Below are 20,052 nucleotides of genomic sequence, written 5' to 3' on the forward strand. Positions count from 1 at the left end.
CTGAGATCCCACTCTGACATCTACCGGGCGGTCACGTGAACTGCCTGCCACTCTCCTTTTCTGATCTATGGACTACAGAGGGAGAGGCTGAGATCCCACTGTGATGTCTGCCGGGCGGTCACGTGACCGCCTGGCGCTCTCCTTTTTTTTGATCTATGGACTACAGAGGGAGAGGCTGAGATCCCACTCTGACGTCTGCTGGGCGGTCACGTGACCGACTGCCGCTCACGTGACCGCCTGCCGCTCTCCTTTTCCAATCTATGGACTACAGAGGGAGAGGCTGAGATCCCACTCTGACGTCTGCTGGGCGGTCACGTGACCCCCCCCCCCATATATGTGAATGGGCTCCATGTGAACGCATTGCTTTCTGCAATAGCTTGAGTTACCAAATGCATGGAAGCTCAACCTGTATGACTACTATTTTCTAATCTATTCTATTCTTTTATTTTCTATTCTGTTCTATTCTATTCTATTATTTTGTATTCATAAATCAGACGATTCTAACTTTGTACTTCTCTCTCTTCAGAGCGAGGTGCCCCCTGAAGTCGATGGAAGGGATTTTAGAAGCAGCAATAGAAGAGGGGGTCCGGGGAACGGAGGAGCCGGTGGCGGCGGTTTCGGAAGCAACGCGAACGGTCTATACCCCAAAGTGATTGTAAGTTTCTACCAACCAATGTCCAGTTTTATCGTCGCAAAAGTGCGCGCATTGCGTGAATGGTGGGACCGCGCACAGATTATTATTTAGCACGGCGGTCTGTAACGCTCCAGTAACATGGCCGTGTTCAGACACATGCTACAGAAAAATGGCAACCGGTCATGTAAGACGGCGTCAGCTCTGCTCTCCACCCACAGGAGAGGTCCCTCAGACGCGTTTCGCCCCCCCTAGTAGACGTGCGCTTCTTATCGTTCCAATTTGAAATGAGAAAATAAATGAATAGAATACAAAAGAATAGAATAGAGTAAGACAGAACAGAATAGAATTAAAAAAAAGAATAGAAAGAAAGGAAATATAATAAGAGAATAAAGAAATAGAATAGAAAAAAATAAGATAGCAAACAATAGAATATAAAATAAAATAGAATGGAAACGAATAGAATAAATTAGGAATAGAAAATAATGGAATAGAAAAGAATAGAATAGAAAATAAAAGAATAGAGTAAAACAGCACCGAATATAATAGAATAGAAAGAATAAAACCGTCTAATAGAATGGATTAGAATGGAATAGAAAATAAAAGAATAGAATAGAAAAAAACAATACAATAGAATATAACTGTCTTTCAAAATTAAAATTTCTAATAAATTCTAATTAGAATAGAATAGAAAATAATTGAATATTAAAAAAACTTTAGAATATAATAGAATAGAATGAATATTCCAAAATTCAAATTTCAATAGAATAAATCTGAATTCCAATGCCGATTCAATAGAATATAATAAAATAAAATAAAAAATTAAATAAAAAAGAATATAACCATCTTCCGAAATTAAAATTTTTATAAAGTCTAATTTTAATAGAATATAAAAAAGAATAGAATAGAAAATAAGAGCATAGAAAATAATAGAATAGAAAATACAAGAACATAAAAAAATAACAGAATAGAATATAATACGTTAGAAAGAATATAACCGTCTTCCAAAATCTGAATTTCGAACAGAAAAAAATAGAACCAAATAGAGTAGAAAATAAAAGAATAGAAAAGAAAATAATTGAATAGAAAAAACAATAGAATAGAATAAAATGTAAAAAAATAACCGTCATCCGAATTTTAATAGAATAGAAAATAAGAAAATAATAGAATAGAAAAAATAACAGAATAGAATACGTTAGAAAGAATTTAACCGTCTTCCAAAATCTGAATTTTCGAATAGAAAAAAATAGAATCAAATAAAGTGGAAAATAAAAGAATAGAACAGAAAATAATTGGATAGGAAAAAAACAATAGAATAGAATAAAATGTAAAAAAATAAACGTCATTCGAATTTTAATAGAATAGAATAGAAAATAACAGAATAGAAAAAAATAACAGAATAGAAAATAACAGAATAGAAAAAAATAACAGAATAGAATACGTAAGAAAGAATTTAACCGTCTTCCAAAATCAGAATTTTCAAATAGAAAAAAATTGAATCAAATAAAGTAGAAAATAAAAGAATAAAATAGAAAATAATTGAATAGGAAAAAAACAATACAATAGAATAAAAAAAAATAACCATCTTCTGAATTTTGAATAGAATCATTTTGAATCAGAATGAAAAATTTGGATCAAATTCAAAAATGAATAAACAAGACGAAACGAAAACAAATGTAACAAAATGATTGAAATAACGAATGGAAACAAAAGGAAAGAAATGTTTCCGCTCTATGTCTCCCCCTAGTGGTTCTAGTCGGTGAGTGCAGATTAATTTATGGCACATTTATGACTTTTTCAGGAGGAATTTCCTGCGGCTGAAGTTGGGGTCTATGAAGAGTGCACCTTCATGTATCCTCCTCCTCCTTCCTCTCAGAAGGGAAATGTTCCGCCAGCCCTCCCTGGTCTTCCTCCTTCCTATGCCGTGGTAAGTACCTCTTTAGAGATGGTGCTGGGCTGACTCCATCAGTCGCTGTTTGTAGGTAGGTGATGAAGTGGGCGGGTAGGAAGAATTCCCTTCCAAAGGTTTGTGTCAAGTTTGGATATAGACCTTGGCCCAGATTCAGTAAGCAATTGCGCCCGCGTAACCATAGTTACGCAGCGCAATTGCTGACTTGCGCCGGCGTAACGAGTTCTCCTGATTCAGACTGCAGCCTAAAATTATGCCACTTATGCCACGCATATCTTAGGCTGCATTCTTGCGATGGCCGCTAGGGGGCGTTCCCGTTGTGGTCAGCGTATAGTATGCAAATTGCATACTAACGCCGATTCACAATGTTGCGCGCCCCCTGCGTACGCAAGTTACGTCGTTTCCGTACGGCGTGTTCAGCGTAAGGCTGCCCCTTCTAATAGCAGGGGCAGCCAATGCTAAACTATACCCGGCGTTCCCGCGTCGCGACGTTCGAATTTTACGTCGTTTGCGTAAGTGAATCGTGAATGGCGCTGGACGCCATTCACGTTCACTTTGAAGCAAATGACGTCCTTGCGACGTCATTTGCCGCAATGCACGTCGGGAAAGTTTCCCCGACGGAGCATGCGCTGTACGCTCGGCGCGGGAGCGCGCCTAATTTAAATGATTCCCGCCCCCCCCGGCGGGATCATTTACATTGCGCGCGCTTACGCCGGGCAATTTTGCCGGCGCGCCCTCGCAATTTACGGAGAATGGAGGGCAGCGCAAATTATTTGCGGGGGCGCAGGGCAAAATCGTTGCCCTGCGCCTCCGCAAATAATGCGCAAGTCGTACCTGAATCCGGGCCCTTACTTAGAAAGGAGACTGAGCAGGGAAAAGAGCCCGCAGTCACACTACACGGGTGGGGGGGGGGGCTTGACAGCACCTTGATGGTGTCACCCCACTGGCGGTGCCCGCACCCCGATAGCAGCGTAACTGTGCTGAATTTAAGATCCGATCCCTGATTCCAGGGGGGGGGGCCCTTTACCCCCCCTTGCCCCTACCTGCAGACGCCAATGCTCTGGAGTGTGTGAGATCCAATTTCATTAATGATCCGTCATTGTTCTGGCCATACAGAACTAAGGAATGTGGAAAGAAATCGGTTGCTATGGGTAACTCCCCCCAAGGCTTCCTTATTATCTGTGTGTAATAACGGGGGAAGGGCGGGGGAGTTATTACGCTTTAGAGGCTCGTTGTGTAAATTTGTTGTATTTATTCTTCCCAGCTGAAACCCCCGGGACCGGACATACAGGTTTTTCCTGCGCCGGGCAATGGTAAGTACAATACAAGTTCCGTATCTTTCTTCTTATCTAAGTATCGTCAGAATGCAAAGAGTCAGGATGTGTATAAAAAAAATAACAGTGGCCCGATTCACAACGTTACGCGAGCCCTGCGTACGCAGCTTACGTCATTTCCATACGGCGTTTTTTTGCGTAAGGCTGCCCCTGCTATTAGCAGGGGCAGCCACTGTTACGTATACCCGTCGTTCCCGCGTCGCGAAATTTAAAATTTACGTAGTTTGCGTAAGTGAATCGTGAATGGCGCTGGACGCCATTCACGTTCACTTTGAAGCAAATGACGTCCTTGCGCGGGAACGCGCCTAATTGAAATGATTCCCGCCCCCTACGGGATCATTTAAATTGCGCGCGCTTACGCCAGGCATTTTTGCCGGAGCGCCCACGCGTGAATCGCGGGTTGCGCAGAGATTTTGCGGGGGCGCAGGGCAAAAACGGTGCCCTGCGCCTACGTAAAAACTGCGCAATTCTTACTGAATCTACCCCAAAAAAATCCCAGCGTGCATTGCTCAAAATGACGTCGCAAGGACGTCATTGGTTTTGACGTGGACGTAAATGACGTCCGGCACCCTTCACGGACGACTTACGCAAACGACGTAAATTTATACATTTTCGGCGCGGGAACGACGGCCATACTTAACACTGGCTGCGCCTCATACACCCAGGGGCAACTTTACGCCGGGAAAAGCCTGACGTAAACGTCGTAACTTTACTGCGTCGGCCGCGCGTACGTTCGGGAATTTCGCGTATCTAGCTAATTTGCATACTCGACGGGGAAATCGATGGAAGCGCCACCTAGCGGGTCCCACGTGCACGGTCACGGAGCTCGCGGCAGGGGCGCGCGCGTTACACTGATCACTGCTCCCGGTGACAGGGAGCAGAAGATCAGTGTCCTGTCACTAGGCAGAACAGGGAGATGCCTTGTCTACAACGGCACGCCACCCCGTTCTGCCACTCCGTGACGCGATCTCGGAACACCGGCGAACATCCAGTCCACGGGTCCCACGTGCACGGTCACGGAGCTTGCGGCAGGGGCATGCTAGCGCCCGCACAGTATGAAACTTTAAAGCAATGTATATATATATGTACATGTTGCTTTGCGCAGCCCTGCCATTCTGCCGACGTAAAAGTGTGTGAGCCGGTCGGCAAGGGATTAAGGCAGATCTGGGCAGGAGTAACCAGCAGGCCCGTCGCTACAGGACAGGCAAAACAAAAAATTGCTTGGGGTCCCCGAGCTGGCCTGGGGCCCCCAACTTCCCCTTCCCAGGCTGTAGCGTGGCCGAGCTCCTCTTCCTTCCACCTGGACTCCTGTCAGTCTGACCGGGTACCGCGCGTAGTACAGGAGATTCAGTTTCCTGTTCTGAGTGCTCACTTCCTTTCAGTCCGGCCCGGGAAGACAGGAAGCTGAATCTCCTGTACCACGCGCGGTACCCGGCACTATCTGATAGGGGTAGGGGGAAGAGGAGCTCGGCCACGCTACAGCGGCAGCCTACAGGGAAGAACGGGAGGTAAGAATAGAAAAAAAAATTGTGTAGCGTTAACGTAGGCTTTGCATGCGGGGTGGGTGCTTGGGGGCCCCCCCCATTTTGCTTGGGGCCCCCAAATTCCTTCAAACGGCCCTGGTAACCAGGGATAGTCCAAGGAGGAATTATAACATGAATCTGGTCATATCTAACAAAGGGGTCTAAACCTAGCTTGAGTGGCGGGTTCTTCCAGCTCCCAGCTGATGATTAACCACTTCCATACCGGGCACTTACGCACCTTCCCGCCCAAGCCAATTTTCAGCTTTCAGCACTGTCGCACTTTGAATGGCAATTGCGCGGTCATGCAACACTGTACCCAAACAAAATTGGCGTCCTTTTTTACCCACGAATAGAGCTTTCTTTTGGTGGTATTTGATCACCTCTGCGATTTTATTTTTTTTGCGCAACAACTAAAAAAAGACCGAAAATTTTGAAAAAAATTACGTTTTTATTTTTTTCTGTAATTTTTTGGTAAATAAGTAAGTTTTCTCTTTCAATTACGGGCACTGATGGGCACAGATGAGATGGCACTGATGGACATCGACAAGGTAGTACTGATGGGCACAGATGAGGTGGCACTGATTGGCGGCGCTGGTATGTGGCACTGATGGGCACACATAGGCGGCACTCATGGGCACACATAGGCGGCACTGATGGGCACTCATGGGCGACACTGATGGGCACTCATGGGCGGCACTGGGCACTCATAGGCGGCACAGATGGGCACTCATGGGCGGCACAGATGGGCACTGTGGGGTGGCACTGATGGGCACTGTGGGGTGGCACTGATGGACACTGTGGGGCGGCACTGATGGACACTGTGGGGCGGCACTGATTTACTTGTTGCCAGTCAGTGCCCATTTGTGGGCACTGATTGGCATCTTTTTTTGTTTTCCCCAGACTTTTTTTTTTTTTTTCAGACTTTTTTTTGCCCCATTTTTTTTTTTTTGCCCTTCCCTGGTGGGCATCCCTGGTGGTCCATGTGGCGATCCGGGGGGGGGGCTGCGCTGATAAACAATCAGCGCGAACCCCCCCTGTCAGGAGGAGAGCCGCCGATCGGCTCTCCTCTACTCGCGTCTGTCAGACGCGAGTGAGGAAGAGCCGTCAACGGCTCTTCCAGTTTACATCGTGATCAGCCGTGATTGGACAAGGCTGATCACGTGGTAAAGAGTCTCCGTGAGAGACTCTTTACCTTGATCGGTGTTGCGGGGTGTCGGACTGACACCCCGCAACAACTATCGCCGCGATGCGCGCCCCCGGGGGCGCGCAGCGGCTCAGAATCCTGAGGACGCCATATGACGTCCAGTCAGGATTCTACAACCACTTTGCCGACGTCAATCTGTCATTGGCGGGCGGCAAGTGGTTAGAAGATTCCTTCAGGATATGAGGGGTTGGATCTTAGAAGTTCTTGAATAAGAATGTGGATTTCCTGTAGCCCTTCGTGTAATAACCATTGCCATGTCTTCTAATTTGTAGGGCCTGCAGCGAAACCAAGGACAACACTGGGCCCAAACAATGTCCCCGACGGCTACGACGGCCTGCCGCTACCCAAGCTCCCGTCTGTCCCCATCAGCCCCGTGCAGACCCCCAGAACGGACCCCTCCCCCTACGAGGATATAGACTTTGAGGACCTGTCTAAACGTTTGGATGCGCTAAATAAAAAATAAAACGTCTTCCGCTGTTTTTCTTTTCATGAAGATGAAGAACAATTCAATTTTCTCCAAGTGTCTGCCGCCTGGAACTTTTCCTGTCCAATCAATCTTCGGGGATTTATGCCGTCTGTGCGCCAGAAACGCTCATCGCCTTTTCTTCTGCATTGAATGATAGGATCATTGCCAGGAAAAGTCAAAGCAGACCGAGGCCTGGCGACAGAGGGACGCTTTCTGGTTTCTTATATCTTAACCACTTCAATACCGGGGGGGGGGGCACTTACACCCATTTCCTGCCCAGGCCAATTTTCAACGCTGTCGCAATTTGAATGCCAATTGCGCGGTCAACCTACACTGTACCCAAACTACATTTTTATCATTTTGTTCCCACAAATAGAGATTTCTTTTGGTTGGTATTTGATCACCCCAGGGCGGTTTTTATTTTTTGCACAACAAATAAAAAAAGACCGAAAATGTAGAAAAATAAAAGTTTTTCTTTGTTTCTGTGATTTTTTTTGTAAATAAGTAAGTTTTCTTCTTCAATGATGGGCACTGATATGGCTGCACTGATGGGCACTGATAAGGCGGCACCGATGGGCACCAATGAGGTGGCACTGATGGGTAATGATGATGGGCACTGATAGGCGGCACTGATGGGCACTCAAAGGGGGAATAATGGGCACTCATAGGCGGCACTGTTGGGCACTCATAGGCGGCACTGATGGGGCCTTTATAGTGTGTATGGGGTTTAAGACTGGGATGTCATTAAAGCGGAGTTCCACACAAAAAGTGAACCTCCGCTTTTCGGGAACCCTCCCCTCCTCCGGTGTTACATTTGGCACCTTTCAGACGGGAGGGGGGTGCAGATACCTGTATATTACAGGTCTTTGCACCCACTTCCGGGGAAAGACAGTCACGCCCCCCCCCCCCTAGCGCTGTCTTCTGGGAAACACAGTTCCAGGGCCCAGATTCACGTAGGAGGGCGTATCTTTGTGCGGGCGTAGCGTATCCTAGATACGCTATGCCGCCGTAACTTAGAGAGGCGAGTGCCGTATTCACAAAGAACTTGCTCAATGTTTAGTTGACGTGAATGTAACCTACGCCCATCCCCATTCACGGACGACTTACGCAAACAACGTAAAATACGACGCTGTTCCGACGTTTCCGACGTCCATACCTAACATGACTTACCCCTGCTTTATGAGGGGTAAAGTTACGCCGGTCGGACGCCTTACGTAAACAGCGTATTTTAATACGCCGGGCGCAAGTACGTTCGTGAATCGGCGTATCTAGCTCATTTGCATATTCAACGCGGAAATCAACGGAAGCGCCACCTAGCGGCCAGCGTAAATATGCACCTAAGATACGACGGCGTAAGAGACTTACGTCAGTCGTATCTTAGACAAATTCTGGCGTATCTGATTCTTTGAATCAGGCGCCGAGATACGACGCCTCACATTCAGACTTATGACGGCGTATCTGGAGATACGCCGTCGTAAGTCCTTTGTGAATCTGGGCCCAGAACTCTGACTTTAAATCTTAGAATTCTCATTTTTAATGTCGGAATTTTGTTTAAGATTTTTTTTTTCTATAATAGGCATAGCCCTGTACACTCATTAAAGGGTACAGCGGAGCCCCGTGGACATCCTAAAATTGAATGAACATGATTCAGAGATTAAAAATGAGAATTCTGACTTTTAATCTCAGATTTTTTTTTTTTTATAAATGTTATTATTATTTTTTTATAATAGGCATAGCTCTGCACACTAGTTAGGGGGTATGGAGGAGCCACTTTAAAATGTATTGAACAAAATCCAGAGGTTAAAAATCTGAATTCTGACTTTTAATCTCAGAATTCTGACTGTTAATCTCAGAATTTTATTTAATACATTTTAGGATGGCCCCAGAGCTGTTCAATAAAAGCAAATGTATATCATTTTTTTTTTGTGATGTATATGTTTTATAAACTTTGGTTTGTGTGATGGTTTGTAATGATATACTGTATTGTCTCATTACATGTGCAGTCTCTGCTTACTACTTTGCAGCACCACACAATGGCTGTGCTTTACTGCTCTTTCCTCACCATGCAAATCTATGAGTCAGCTGACTCTCTGAAAACAATGCACTCCCTGTGCAGTCCATATCTTATCTCAAATGCTGTTAAAGTGGCCCTGTCATGAAAAAAGTTTTCCATGAAGATGTACCTGCTAAATAAGTGAGGGAATACTCGCCTTTCTGGCTTCCCTTACTGTTACCCTGTTTCCCCAAAAATAAGACCTTCCCTGAAAATAAGACCTAGCGCTATTTTCCAGGAAGGCTGCAATATAAGCCCTACCCCGAAAATAAGCCCTAGTTAAAAATGCTTGTAAAATCCTATAATCCACTATATTACAGTAGTTTATAATGTACAATGTGTGTGTTTCTGTAATATAATTGCGGGGAAGAGAGCTGCGGCGGGTAACGGAAGTGCAGAGCGGCACTATAACAAATGTATTTGGCACAATTATATTACAGAAACGCACACATTGTACATTATATACTACTGTAATAGAGTGGATTATAGGATTTTACAAGCATTTTAACTCAGTTCACACTGGGGATTCCTGACAGTCTGAAGGGGGAGAGAAGACAGCACATTACATGGTAAGACCTACCCTGAAAATAAGCCCTACTGTGTCTTTTGTTGGCATAATTAATATAAGACCCGGGCTTATTTTCGGGGAAACACGGTAGCGTGCCTCTTGTTTAGTAGAAATCTTCTACCAAGCGACACTCCCGGGGGTGTCCCTCTCCTGGGACCCCCGCCGCTCTCATTGGTTCCTCCCTCTGACCTCCAACGTCAATATTGTATGCATGCAGAGGGCAGTAGGAGAAGCCAGCGAACGTTAGAGGGGACCCAGGAGATCGATACCCCTGAAGTGTCTTTGGGGGGGGGGGGGGGCAATTTCTACTAAACACTGGTGTATGGCAGCACGGGCAGCAGATAAGATACTTTTTCCCGCTCCTATTTTGAAGGTACGTTTGTTTGGAAAACTTTTTTTTTTTTTTTGTTTAACAAGAAAATTTGGAAAACATTTTTGACAGGTGCTCTTTAGGATGGAAGGTGTGATTGCAGCCTGAATGGTTGCGCCCTCTAGTGGCCAACCTACAAATCTCAATGCATAAATATAAAAAAATAAAAAACAATATACAAATGCAGAATTTGCTCTAAATTTATGTTAAAGTAAATGTACAAATTGTAATCTTTTTATTTAATAGAGAATATAAATATTGTGTGTATTGTTACAGTATCTGTTTGTACATAGTGTCAAAATCTTTACAACCCAGAACTGCGTATGTCATCGATATACTGTATAAAATAAAGCAAGATTGTATTGTAACAGTTTCCCTCAGCACAGAATCTCTGTACATAGTGTCAAAAAATGTAATATCACCTGTTTGTTATTTTAATAAAAATTAAAAAAAAGTGTTTGCACTTTGCAAAGTCTGGGCTTAAGTGTTACTAAACCCACAACAGTAAAATCAGTCTGTATATGCAGTAAAAGCATGCTTGTTGTACTCCCTGGGGAACCTAAGGGGTTAATCCTCTGCATTGTGTAAAAAGGCTGTTTGATCCTGTCTTTTCTGATCCTCCCCTTCTTCCGCTGTCCCCAATATATCTGCTGATAGTACAGAGCCTTGGGGGGCACTCTGCACATGCTCAGTTTGGTGTGTATTGCTAGAGAGTTTTTCTTTTTTTTGGGGGGGGGGAGGATGCATGTGATCAGCACAGGGCAAATCAGCACTGTCCAGATAGAGGGTCAGGGGTCATGCAGCCTCATAGGACCCAGTGAAAAAAAACACACCACGCTGCACTCCTACTGGCCCCCGCGGCCAGGGGAGGGAGGAAGAGGGAGCCCCAGCCATGACGTCAATATCCGCGGCTGAGGCTCCCAGAAGTGGGAAAGGATACCTGTCATAGACAGGTATCCTGTCCCCCCTCCCCCCTGTAAGGTGCCAATTGTGGCATCGAAGGGGGGAGGGGGAATCAGATGAGCGTAAGGAGCCGAACGGCGAGTCATCGCTATACTGCGCCTGCGGACCGCCGTTCGGCTCCTTTCGCCAATCGTGACGCAGCTTACGCGACGGGGGGAGCTAGTTTTTGGTCATCACGTCAATCAAAAGCATGTTAGGAACGCCCACTCCCGCGGGACTCGCAACCCGGAAGCCACGGGTGAATTCGCTGTACCAAGGTATGTACAGCACAAAAAAAAACATAATAGGCATAATTGTATTGTAATGTGGGGGGCCATTGTAATACTAGAAAGTCGTTTTTAGGGTGAACCTCCCCTTTAAAGATTCTGACTACCAGCAAGAATAAGTCCTTACATTTAAAGAGCACCTGTCATTTCATATCCATCATAGCAGCGCCTGTTAGTGGGTGTCCACTTACCTGCTGCCACGTCCCTCACATTGTTGTGTCACTGCTGCATCACCAGCTGTCGTCCCATTCAAGTGAATAAGACTGTCGGTGAGTCGACAGCGGGTCAGAGGAGGAGCCTCTGCGGGACAGAGGAGGGGCCAGCAGTGGGACAGAGGAGGAGCCAACAGCAGGACAGAGGAGGAGCTAACATAAGTTTAGAGGAGGAGTCACTGCAGGACAGAGGAGGAGCCAACAGCAGGTCAGAGGAGGAGCCAATAGCAGGTCAAAGGAGGAGCCGCCAGCAGGTCATAGCGGGTCAGAGGAGAAGCCACTGCGGGACAAAGGAGGAGCCAACAGCGGGTCAGCGGAGGAACCAACAGCAGGTCACAGGAGGAGTCAACAGCAGGTCAGAGGAGGATCTAACAGCGTGTTAGAGGAGGAGCCACTGCAGGACAGAGGAGAAGCCAACGGCGGGTCAGAGGAGGAGCCAACAGCAAGTCAGAGGAGAAGGCAACAGCAGGTCAGAGGAGGAGCCACCAGCAGGTCAAAGCGGGTCAGAGGAGGAGCCACTGCAGGACAGAGCAGGAGCCAACAGCAGTTTAGAGGAGGAGCCAACAGCAGGTCAGAGGAGAAGCCACTGTGGGACAGAGGAGGAGCCAACAGTGGGTCAGAGGAAGAGCCAACAGCAGGTCAAAGGAAAAGAGCCACTGTAGGAAAGACGTGGAGCCACTGTGGGACAGAGGAGGAGCCAACAGCGGGTCAGAGAAGGAGCCACTGCAGGACAGAGGAGGGGCCAACAGCAGGTCAGAGGAGGAGCCAACAGCAGGTCAGAGCAGGTCAGAGGAGGAGCCACTGTGGGTCAGAGGAGGAACCAACACCAGGTCAGAGGAGGAGCCACTGCGGGTCAGAGGAGGAGCCACCAGTGGGTCAGAGGAGGGGCCACTGTGGGACAGAGGAGGAGCCAACAGCAGGTCAGAGGAGGAGCCAACAGCAGGTCAGAGGAGGTGCCACTGCGGGACAAAGGAGGAGCCAACAGCAGGTCAGAGGAGAAGCCAACAGCAGGTCAGAAGAGGAGCCAACAGCAGGACAGAGGAGGAGCCAACAGCAGGTCAGAGGAGGAGTCAACACCGGGACAGAGGGGGAGCTGCTGAGGCACAGAGATGACAGTTGCTCTTTAAAAATTCTGATTTAGATCGATTCTTTTTACTAGCGATTTAAATGAAATCCACTTTGTTGGATAGATCGATAGAAGTGCAGCTATTGGCCCCCGCTGCTGTCAATCAATTCCAGAAACGCCAGGTGTGATTGGAGCGTAATGTCTGCAGAACGATCGGTCCTACAATCTGAAATTCGCGTGTGAAGTGTCCACAGTAAGTGAATTCTCTTTGCCTGGAGGATGTAACTTACCTTTAGCTTCCCATTGTCTTTATTATTCCCCATACTTGTAATTGTAGAAATAAAAATAAACGTTGAAAGTAAATGACTCCGCCCTGCTTGTGGGTAATTAATGAAATGATTGATTAGATATAAAGCCGCGTGTGCTGTAAGGTATTCGGAGATCGGATGAAATAAGGACATAAATGAAGGAGCTGTCAGGGAAGATTATGGGTTGGAGAGACGCGTGTCATAGTACAGAAGGGAGGGACCTTTCCTAATTATAAGGGGTGTTTGAGGATCATTTCTATTTTAGAAACCAACTCTACCCAAAAAGATGGCAAACATAAACCTCACAGGGGGTCTAACCCTCCCTTATGCCCCGTACACCCGATCGGAATTTCCGATGGAAAAAGACTGACTGACCGTGTGTATGCCCATCAGAGTAATTCCATCGGAGTTTACATAGAGAACATGTTCTCTTTTCCTCCGATGTGAGTTTGGTGAGTCGTGTGTACGGGGCATTACTCCACCCTTACTGGGTTGTCCCCAGAAAAGTAATAGAGGGGAAATCTTCCAATGAGGAGGACACTAGTTCTGGTGACCTGGGGGGGGGGGGGGGGGGGTGTCCAAAGACTTCACTTAAAGCAGTTGTATAGTCCAACAAAAACATAATTTTTTTGTCACCTGTAAGGAAAAAGGCATAATGAGCTAGTATTCGCCGCATTATGAAATACTTACCTTAGAACGAGGCATCGGTAACTCACCTGGTCCATGCCGACATGTTGCCGACATGTTGCCTCAGTGTGTTTTCCGGGTATCGCGGCTCCAGCGCTGTGAGTGGCTGGAGCCGCAATGTCGTCACTCCCATGCATGCGCGCTGACTTCTTTCCGGCAAGGTGCAGCGTCTGCCGGGCCTATAGCCGAGAATCCCCTGTGCGCATGCGCCCATGCAGTCAGAGGCTCATTACGAGGGGAATATCTCCTAAATCGCAAAGTAGGTCAAAGGAGGAGCCAACAGCAGGTCAGAGGAGGAGCCACTGCAGGACAGAGGAGGAGCCAACAGCAGGTCAGAGGAGGAGCCAACAGCGGGTCAGAGGAGGAGCCAACAGCGGGTCAGAGGAGGAGCCAACAGCGGGTCAGAGCAGGAGTCACTGCAGGACAGAGAAGGAGCTAACAGCAGGTTGGAGGAGGAGCCAGTGCGGGACAGAGGAGGAGCCAACAGCAGGTCAGAGGAGGAGCCAACAGCGGGTCAGAGGAGGAGCCACTGCGGGACAGAGGAGGAGCCAACAGCAGGTCGGAGGAGGAGCCAACAGCGGGTCAGAGGAGGAGCCACTGTGGGACAGAGGAGGAGCCAACAGCAGATCAGAGGAGGAGCCAACAGCGGGTCAGAGGAGGAGCCAACAGCGGGTGAGAGAAGGAGCCACTGCGGGTCAGAGGAGGAGCCAACAGCAGGTCAGAGGAGGAGCCAACAGCAGGTCAGAGAAGGAGCCAACAGCGGGTCAGAGGAGGAGCCACTGCAGGACAGAGGAGGAGCCAACAGCAGGTCAGAGGAGGAGCCAACAGCGGGTCAGAGGAGGAGCCACTGCGGGACAGTGGAGGAGCCAACAGCAGATCAGAGGAGGAGCCAACAGCAGGTCAGAGGAGGAGCCAACAGTGGGTCAGAGGAGGAGTCAACATTTTTTTTACCTACAGGTAAGCCTTATTATAGTCTTACCTGTAGGTAAAAGTAAAAAAAAAAAAAAAAAAAAATATACAACCGCTTTCATTTTTTTAAGGATTTCCCCTCATTTCCTGTTTTGCTATGAGACAGGAAGTGAAGGGAAATCTCCTCAATGGGACGTCGAGTGTATGACTCAGGAATGTGCCCGCAAGGTAGCCCCCTCGGGAGAGCTCTTCTCCAAGGGGGTCATCTGATGCGGGGAGGAGCCGCGAGAGCCGCCGAGGGACCCCGGAAGAGGAGGATCGGGGTCACTCCACGAGCTGCACAGTGGAGGTAAGTATGACAATAAAAAAGGAACTTTCACATCCCCTTTAAGGATGCACATTAGTGCCGCGAGGTAAGGAGTGAAAAATGCGGGTGGAACTCGGCTTTAAATAAACCGCCAGAAAAAAAAAATGCAATTAACGCCAAAAATCAATCGGCGTAGGTGCGAACGCAGCCTCGGGGTTCCTCCGCACTTTACCCAACTGAATACAAATAAAGAGAAAAGAATGCAAGGCCGACGTATATATAGAATGCAGCTAAGGCTACGTGACGTTATAAATACCTGATGTGCGCGTCGCGTCCACCTGTCAAAAAATGCGAAAAAATGATCAAAGACAAAAATGTATAATCGAAAAAAAATAAAATTGGTTTTAAGCCACTTCCGGACCGCCGCATGTACATATACGTCGGCAGAATGGCACGGGCAGGCACATTGGCGTACCTGTACGTCCCTGCCTAGACATGGGTCGGGGGTCCGATCGGGACCCCCTCCCCCGTACATGCGGCGGTTCCCGTGGCTTCAGGAGCGATCCGGGACGAGGGCGCGGCTATTCGTTTATAGCCGCTCCGTCGCGATCGGTCCCCGGAGCTGAAGAACGGGGAGAGCCGTATGTAAACGCGGCTTCCCCGTGCTTCACTGTGGCGGCGTCATCGATCGAGTGATCCCTTTTATAGGGAGACTCGATCGATGACGTCATTCCTACAGCCACACCCCTCTACAGTTGTAAACACACACTAGGTGAACCCTAACTCCTACAGCGCCCCCTAGTGGTTAACTCCCAAACGGCAACTGTCATTTTCACAATAAACAATGGGGTAGATTCAGAGAGCAATTGCGTCTGCGTAACCATAGTTACGCAGCGCAATTGCTTACTTGCGCCGGCGTTTCGAATGCTCCTGATTCAGGAACCTCGTTACGCCGACTGCAGCCTAAGATATGACTAGCATAAGGCTCTTATGCCAGTCATATCGTAGGCTGCATTCTTACGATGGCCGCTAGGGGGCGTTCCCGTAGTGGTCAGCGTATATTATGCAAATTGCATACTAACGCCGATTCACTACCCTACGCGAGCCCTGCGTACGCAGTTTATGTTGTTTCCGTTCGTCGGGTTTCGCGTAAGGCTGCTCCTGCTATTAGCAGGGGCAGCCAATGCTACGTATACCCGTCGTTCCCGCGTCGCAAAGTTTAAATTTTACGCCGTTTGCGTAAGTGAATCGTGAATGGCGCTGGACGCCATTTACGTTTACTTTGAAGCAAATGACGTCCTTGCGACGTCATTTGCCGCAATGCACGTCAGGAAAGTTTCCCGACGGAGCATGCGCACTACGTTCGGCGCGGGAACGCGCCTAATTTAAATGATCCACGCCCCCTACGGGATCATTTAAATTACGTGCCCTTATGCCGGGCATTTTTGAGGAGTGCCCACGCAAATTACGTGGCTACTGCTTCGTGATAATTTGCGGGGGCGCAGGGCAAAAACGGGACGCTGTGCCTCCGTAAGAAGTGCGCAGCTGTACCTGAATCTGGCCCAATGCAATTTAAATTAATTTCTTGCTGTGAAAATGACAATGGTCCCAAAAATGTGTCAAAATTCTCCGAAGTGTCCGCCATAATGTCGCAGTCACGAAAAAAATCGCTGATCGCCGCCATTAGTAGTAAAAAATAAAAATAATAAAACTATCTCCTATTTTGTAAACGCTATAAATTTTGCGCAAACCAATCGATAAACGCTTATTGCGATTTTTTTTTACCAAAAATAGGTAGAAGAATACGTATCGGCCTAAACTGAGGGAAAAAAAAAAAATGTATATATGTTTTTGGGGGATATTTATTACAGCAAAAAGTAAAAAATATTGCATTTTTTTCTAAATCGTCGCTCTATTTTTGTTTATAGCGCAAAAAATAAAAACCGCAGAGGTGATCAAATACCACCAAAAGAAAGCTCTATTTGTGGGGGAAAAAAGGACGTCGATTTTGTTTGGGAGCCGCGTCGCACGACCGCGCAATTGTCTGTTAAAGCGACGCAGCGCCGAATCGTAAAAAGCCCTTGGGTCATTTAGCAGCATATTGGTCCGGTCCTTAAGTGGTTAACTGCTTCACAATTTTTATTTTTTTTTACATGACAGCGGAGCAGAAGAATCCACGGAGTATAACGACCGGCGTGATCGGCTTGCGTCGGCTGACCTGTGACACGCCACTCCTATCGCTGGAAATGTCACCTGAGATATTTCTGTTCTTTGCTGCAGGCGTGGGGGGGGGGGGGGGGGGGGGGGGGGGTGGGGGCGGAGCCTGGAACACAAAACTGAAGACAACGGTGAAATACAAACTGCAGGCAAAACTTTTTTCTTTCTTTTTTTCCGTTTCCCAGAAGCAGGACGGTATTGTGCCGGAGTCGGAGGTCCACTATCCCCGCATTGGGGGCAGGGCAGGTCCTTCCTGTGACATCCAAGTGTCACTTCTCCCCGCCCACGTCACAGGTCGCGGGGGGAGGGGCTAAGAACGGTGATGAAGGCTTAGCTGTTGACTTTTGAGTGTAAAAGTTTAAATTTGCGTCTGGGTGACACGGCTGCTTGGGCCGCATGAAGGAAGAAGCGCGGAGCGCGGAGCGCGTGGAAAAGGGAAGATGGAGCAGATTATTATGGATCAGATTCTGAAGGTACCGCCATTTTTTTTTTTACGCTTGGGGGGGGGGGGAGGGTTCGCCGTTTTGCCGCGATGTGTTCATGCAGGTGGGTGAACGCAGGTTTACGGCGCACGGATGCATTAAAACTCGAAACCTGACAGAGATTGGACGTGACCAGACGCGTCGCCTTCGCTTGTTGGGGTGCAAAATGTAATGGCCGCCGCCGCAATTTGCAATAGTGCGCGTGATGACGCCCCCGGCGCTGCAGCGTGGATAGGGACCCCCTGAGGTCTGCTGAGCTGCAATATGTTACCTTTATTTGGGGCTTAGATACAATGAGGGCCGGTGCAACCAATAGGCAAACTAGGCAGCCGCCTAGGGCTCACTACTGCCTAGGGGCGCCCGGACCACCGGTGTTCCTGCTCTCTTCTCTCTGCAGCAAGCGACTAAGTCTCAGCATCAGCCAGCAGCCGCCGCTCCGTCCGCACATAGTGTCAGAGGCACAGAGGAGGAGGACTGTGTCTGTGTCCCGACTCCCGAATGAATGGAAGCAAGCAAACATTCATTGATGGGCACTGGTAAGGCTGCATTGATGGGCACTTGTAGGTTGTATTTATGGGAATTGGTAGGCTGCATTGATAGGCGCTGGTGAGGCTGCATTGATGGGCGCTGGTAAGGCTACATTGGTGGGCGCTGGTAGGCTGCATTAATGCTATGATATCCAATGCGAAACGCGTCAGATGTTTTTCCCACTGCATGCTGGCACTTGTAGTGCATTTTTCCTTCAACCAATAAAGGGCACGTCTTTTTAAGAATTTGGAGTGCGGCTGTCCATATTTTCCTTCCTTTGCACATAGTCTGCAATAATGGGCACTGGTGAGGCTGCATTAATGGGCACTGGTACGGCTGCATTGGTGGGCGCTGGTGAGGCTGCATTGATGGGCACTGGTAGGCTGCATTGATAGGCGCTGGTAGTAGGCTGCATTGATGGACACTGGTAGGCTGCATTAATGGGCACTGGTAAGGCTGCATTGATGGGCACTGGTAGGCTGCATTAAAGGGTGCTGGTAAGGCTACGCTGATGGGCGCTGGTCAGGCTGCATTAATGGGTACTGGTGAGGCTGTATTGATGGCCACTGATCAGGCTGCATTGATGGGTGCTGGTGAGGCTGCATTAATGGGTGGCGCGCTGGTAAAGCTGCATTGATGGGCACTGGTAGGCTGCATTAACGGGTGCTGGTAAGGCTACATTGATCGGCGCTGGTGAGGCTGCATTGATGGTTACTGGTACATTGATGGGCGCTGATCAGGCTGCATTTGATGGGCTCTTTATTAAAAAGGTGGGGTATACATGGGCGGGGCAAATGGGGTGGAGTCAGGGGTGGAGCCAGGAGGGCGGCAAAATTAGATTTCGCCTAGGGTGTCAAAAATCCTTGAACCAGCCCTGGATACACCTCAATAGTAAATTTACAGTACGGCCACAGTGCCCAGCAACACTGCTGGGCACTGAATGGCAACACTGCTGGGCACTGAATGGCAACACTGCTGGGCACTGAATGGCAACACTGCTGGGCACTGAATGGCAACACTGCTGGGCACTGAATGGCAGCACTGCTGGGCACTGAATGGCAACACTGCTGGGCACTGAATGGCAGCACTGCTGGGCACTGAATGGCAACACTGCTGGGCACTGAATAGCAGCACTGCTGGGCACTGAATGGCAACACTGCTGGGCACTGAATAGCAGCACTGCTGGGCACTGAATGGTAACACTGCTGGTCACTGAATGGCAGCACTGCTGGGCACTGAATGGTAACACTGCTGGGCACTGAATGGCAACACTGCTGGGCACTGAATGGCAGCACTGCTGGGCACTGAATAGCAGCACTGCTGGGCACTGAATGGTAACACTGCTGGTCACTGAATGGCAGCACTGCTGGTCACTGAATGGCAGCACTGCTGGGCACTGAATGGCAACACTGCTGGGCACTGAATGGCAGCACTGCTGGGCACTGATTATCAGTACAGGTGCCCCCTGTGAGGAAATGCAGCAGATCGGCTCTCCTCTCCTCTCATGATTTCAGTGTCAGGAGAAGAAAGCCAATAACCGGCATTTCCTTGTTTACGTGTGGTCAGCTGTGATTGGACACAGTGATTGGACACAGCTGATCACATGGGTGATCGGCTCTCTACCTCGATTGGGGACGCGTCGGGGACACAGCGCGCCAACCATTAAATGATGCTGTCCCAGAACAAAGGAGCCGCCCCGTCACCATCATTTGCCTATACGGCGGGCAGGAGGTGGTTTAATGGGCCGCGTAATTCAAATGTGGAAGGGGGGCGTGTTTTATGTAAATAATGGATGACCTGACGTGATTGACGTTTTGTAAGGACGGCGCATGCCGGGCGTACGTACGTTTGTGAATTGGCGTATCTAGGTAATTTGCATATTCTACGCCGACAACAACGGAAGCGCCCCTAGCGGCCAGCGTGAGAATGCACCCTAAGATACGACGGTGTAAGAGACTTATGCCAGTCGGATCTTAGGCTAATGTTGGCGTATCTAGCTTTCTGAATACAGAAAGTAGATACTCCGGCGCAACTTTGGAATTACGCAGC

At 48.3% G+C, this 20,052-nt stretch overlaps 2 protein-coding genes across 3 annotated transcripts in view; both read left to right on the top strand.

The window, feature by feature from the left end:
* Window positions 1-7,070, top strand: part of LOC120917936 (IST1 homolog) — a 34,105-nt gene extending 27,035 nt beyond the window's left edge. The window contains exons 7-10 of the mRNA XM_040329565.1: window positions 527-655; window positions 2,433-2,558; window positions 3,805-3,853; window positions 6,874-7,070. Of these exons, the coding sequence (XP_040185499.1) occupies window positions 527-655; window positions 2,433-2,558; window positions 3,805-3,853; window positions 6,874-7,064 (495 nt within the window). The 3' untranslated portion in view covers window positions 7,065-7,070. The remainder of the gene's footprint in view (window positions 1-526; window positions 656-2,432; window positions 2,559-3,804; window positions 3,854-6,873) is intronic.
* Window positions 7,071-17,317: 10,247 nt separating this feature from the next.
* Window positions 17,318-20,052, top strand: part of AP1G1 (adaptor related protein complex 1 subunit gamma 1) — a 65,101-nt gene continuing 62,366 nt past the window's right edge. Inside the window, exon 1 of one of the 2 annotated variants that reach the window (XM_040329566.1) lies at window positions 17,318-17,466. In XM_040329566.1, the coding sequence (XP_040185500.1) occupies window positions 17,434-17,466 (33 nt within the window). In that variant the 5' untranslated portion in view covers window positions 17,318-17,433. The remainder of the gene's footprint in view (window positions 17,467-20,052) is intronic. The other variant, XM_040329567.1, reaches the window with a different exon arrangement.

The sequence above is a fragment of the Rana temporaria genome, chromosome 11 (assembly GCF_905171775.1).
Source record: "Rana temporaria chromosome 11, aRanTem1.1, whole genome shotgun sequence".
Taxonomy (NCBI): Eukaryota; Metazoa; Chordata; class Amphibia; order Anura; family Ranidae; genus Rana; species Rana temporaria.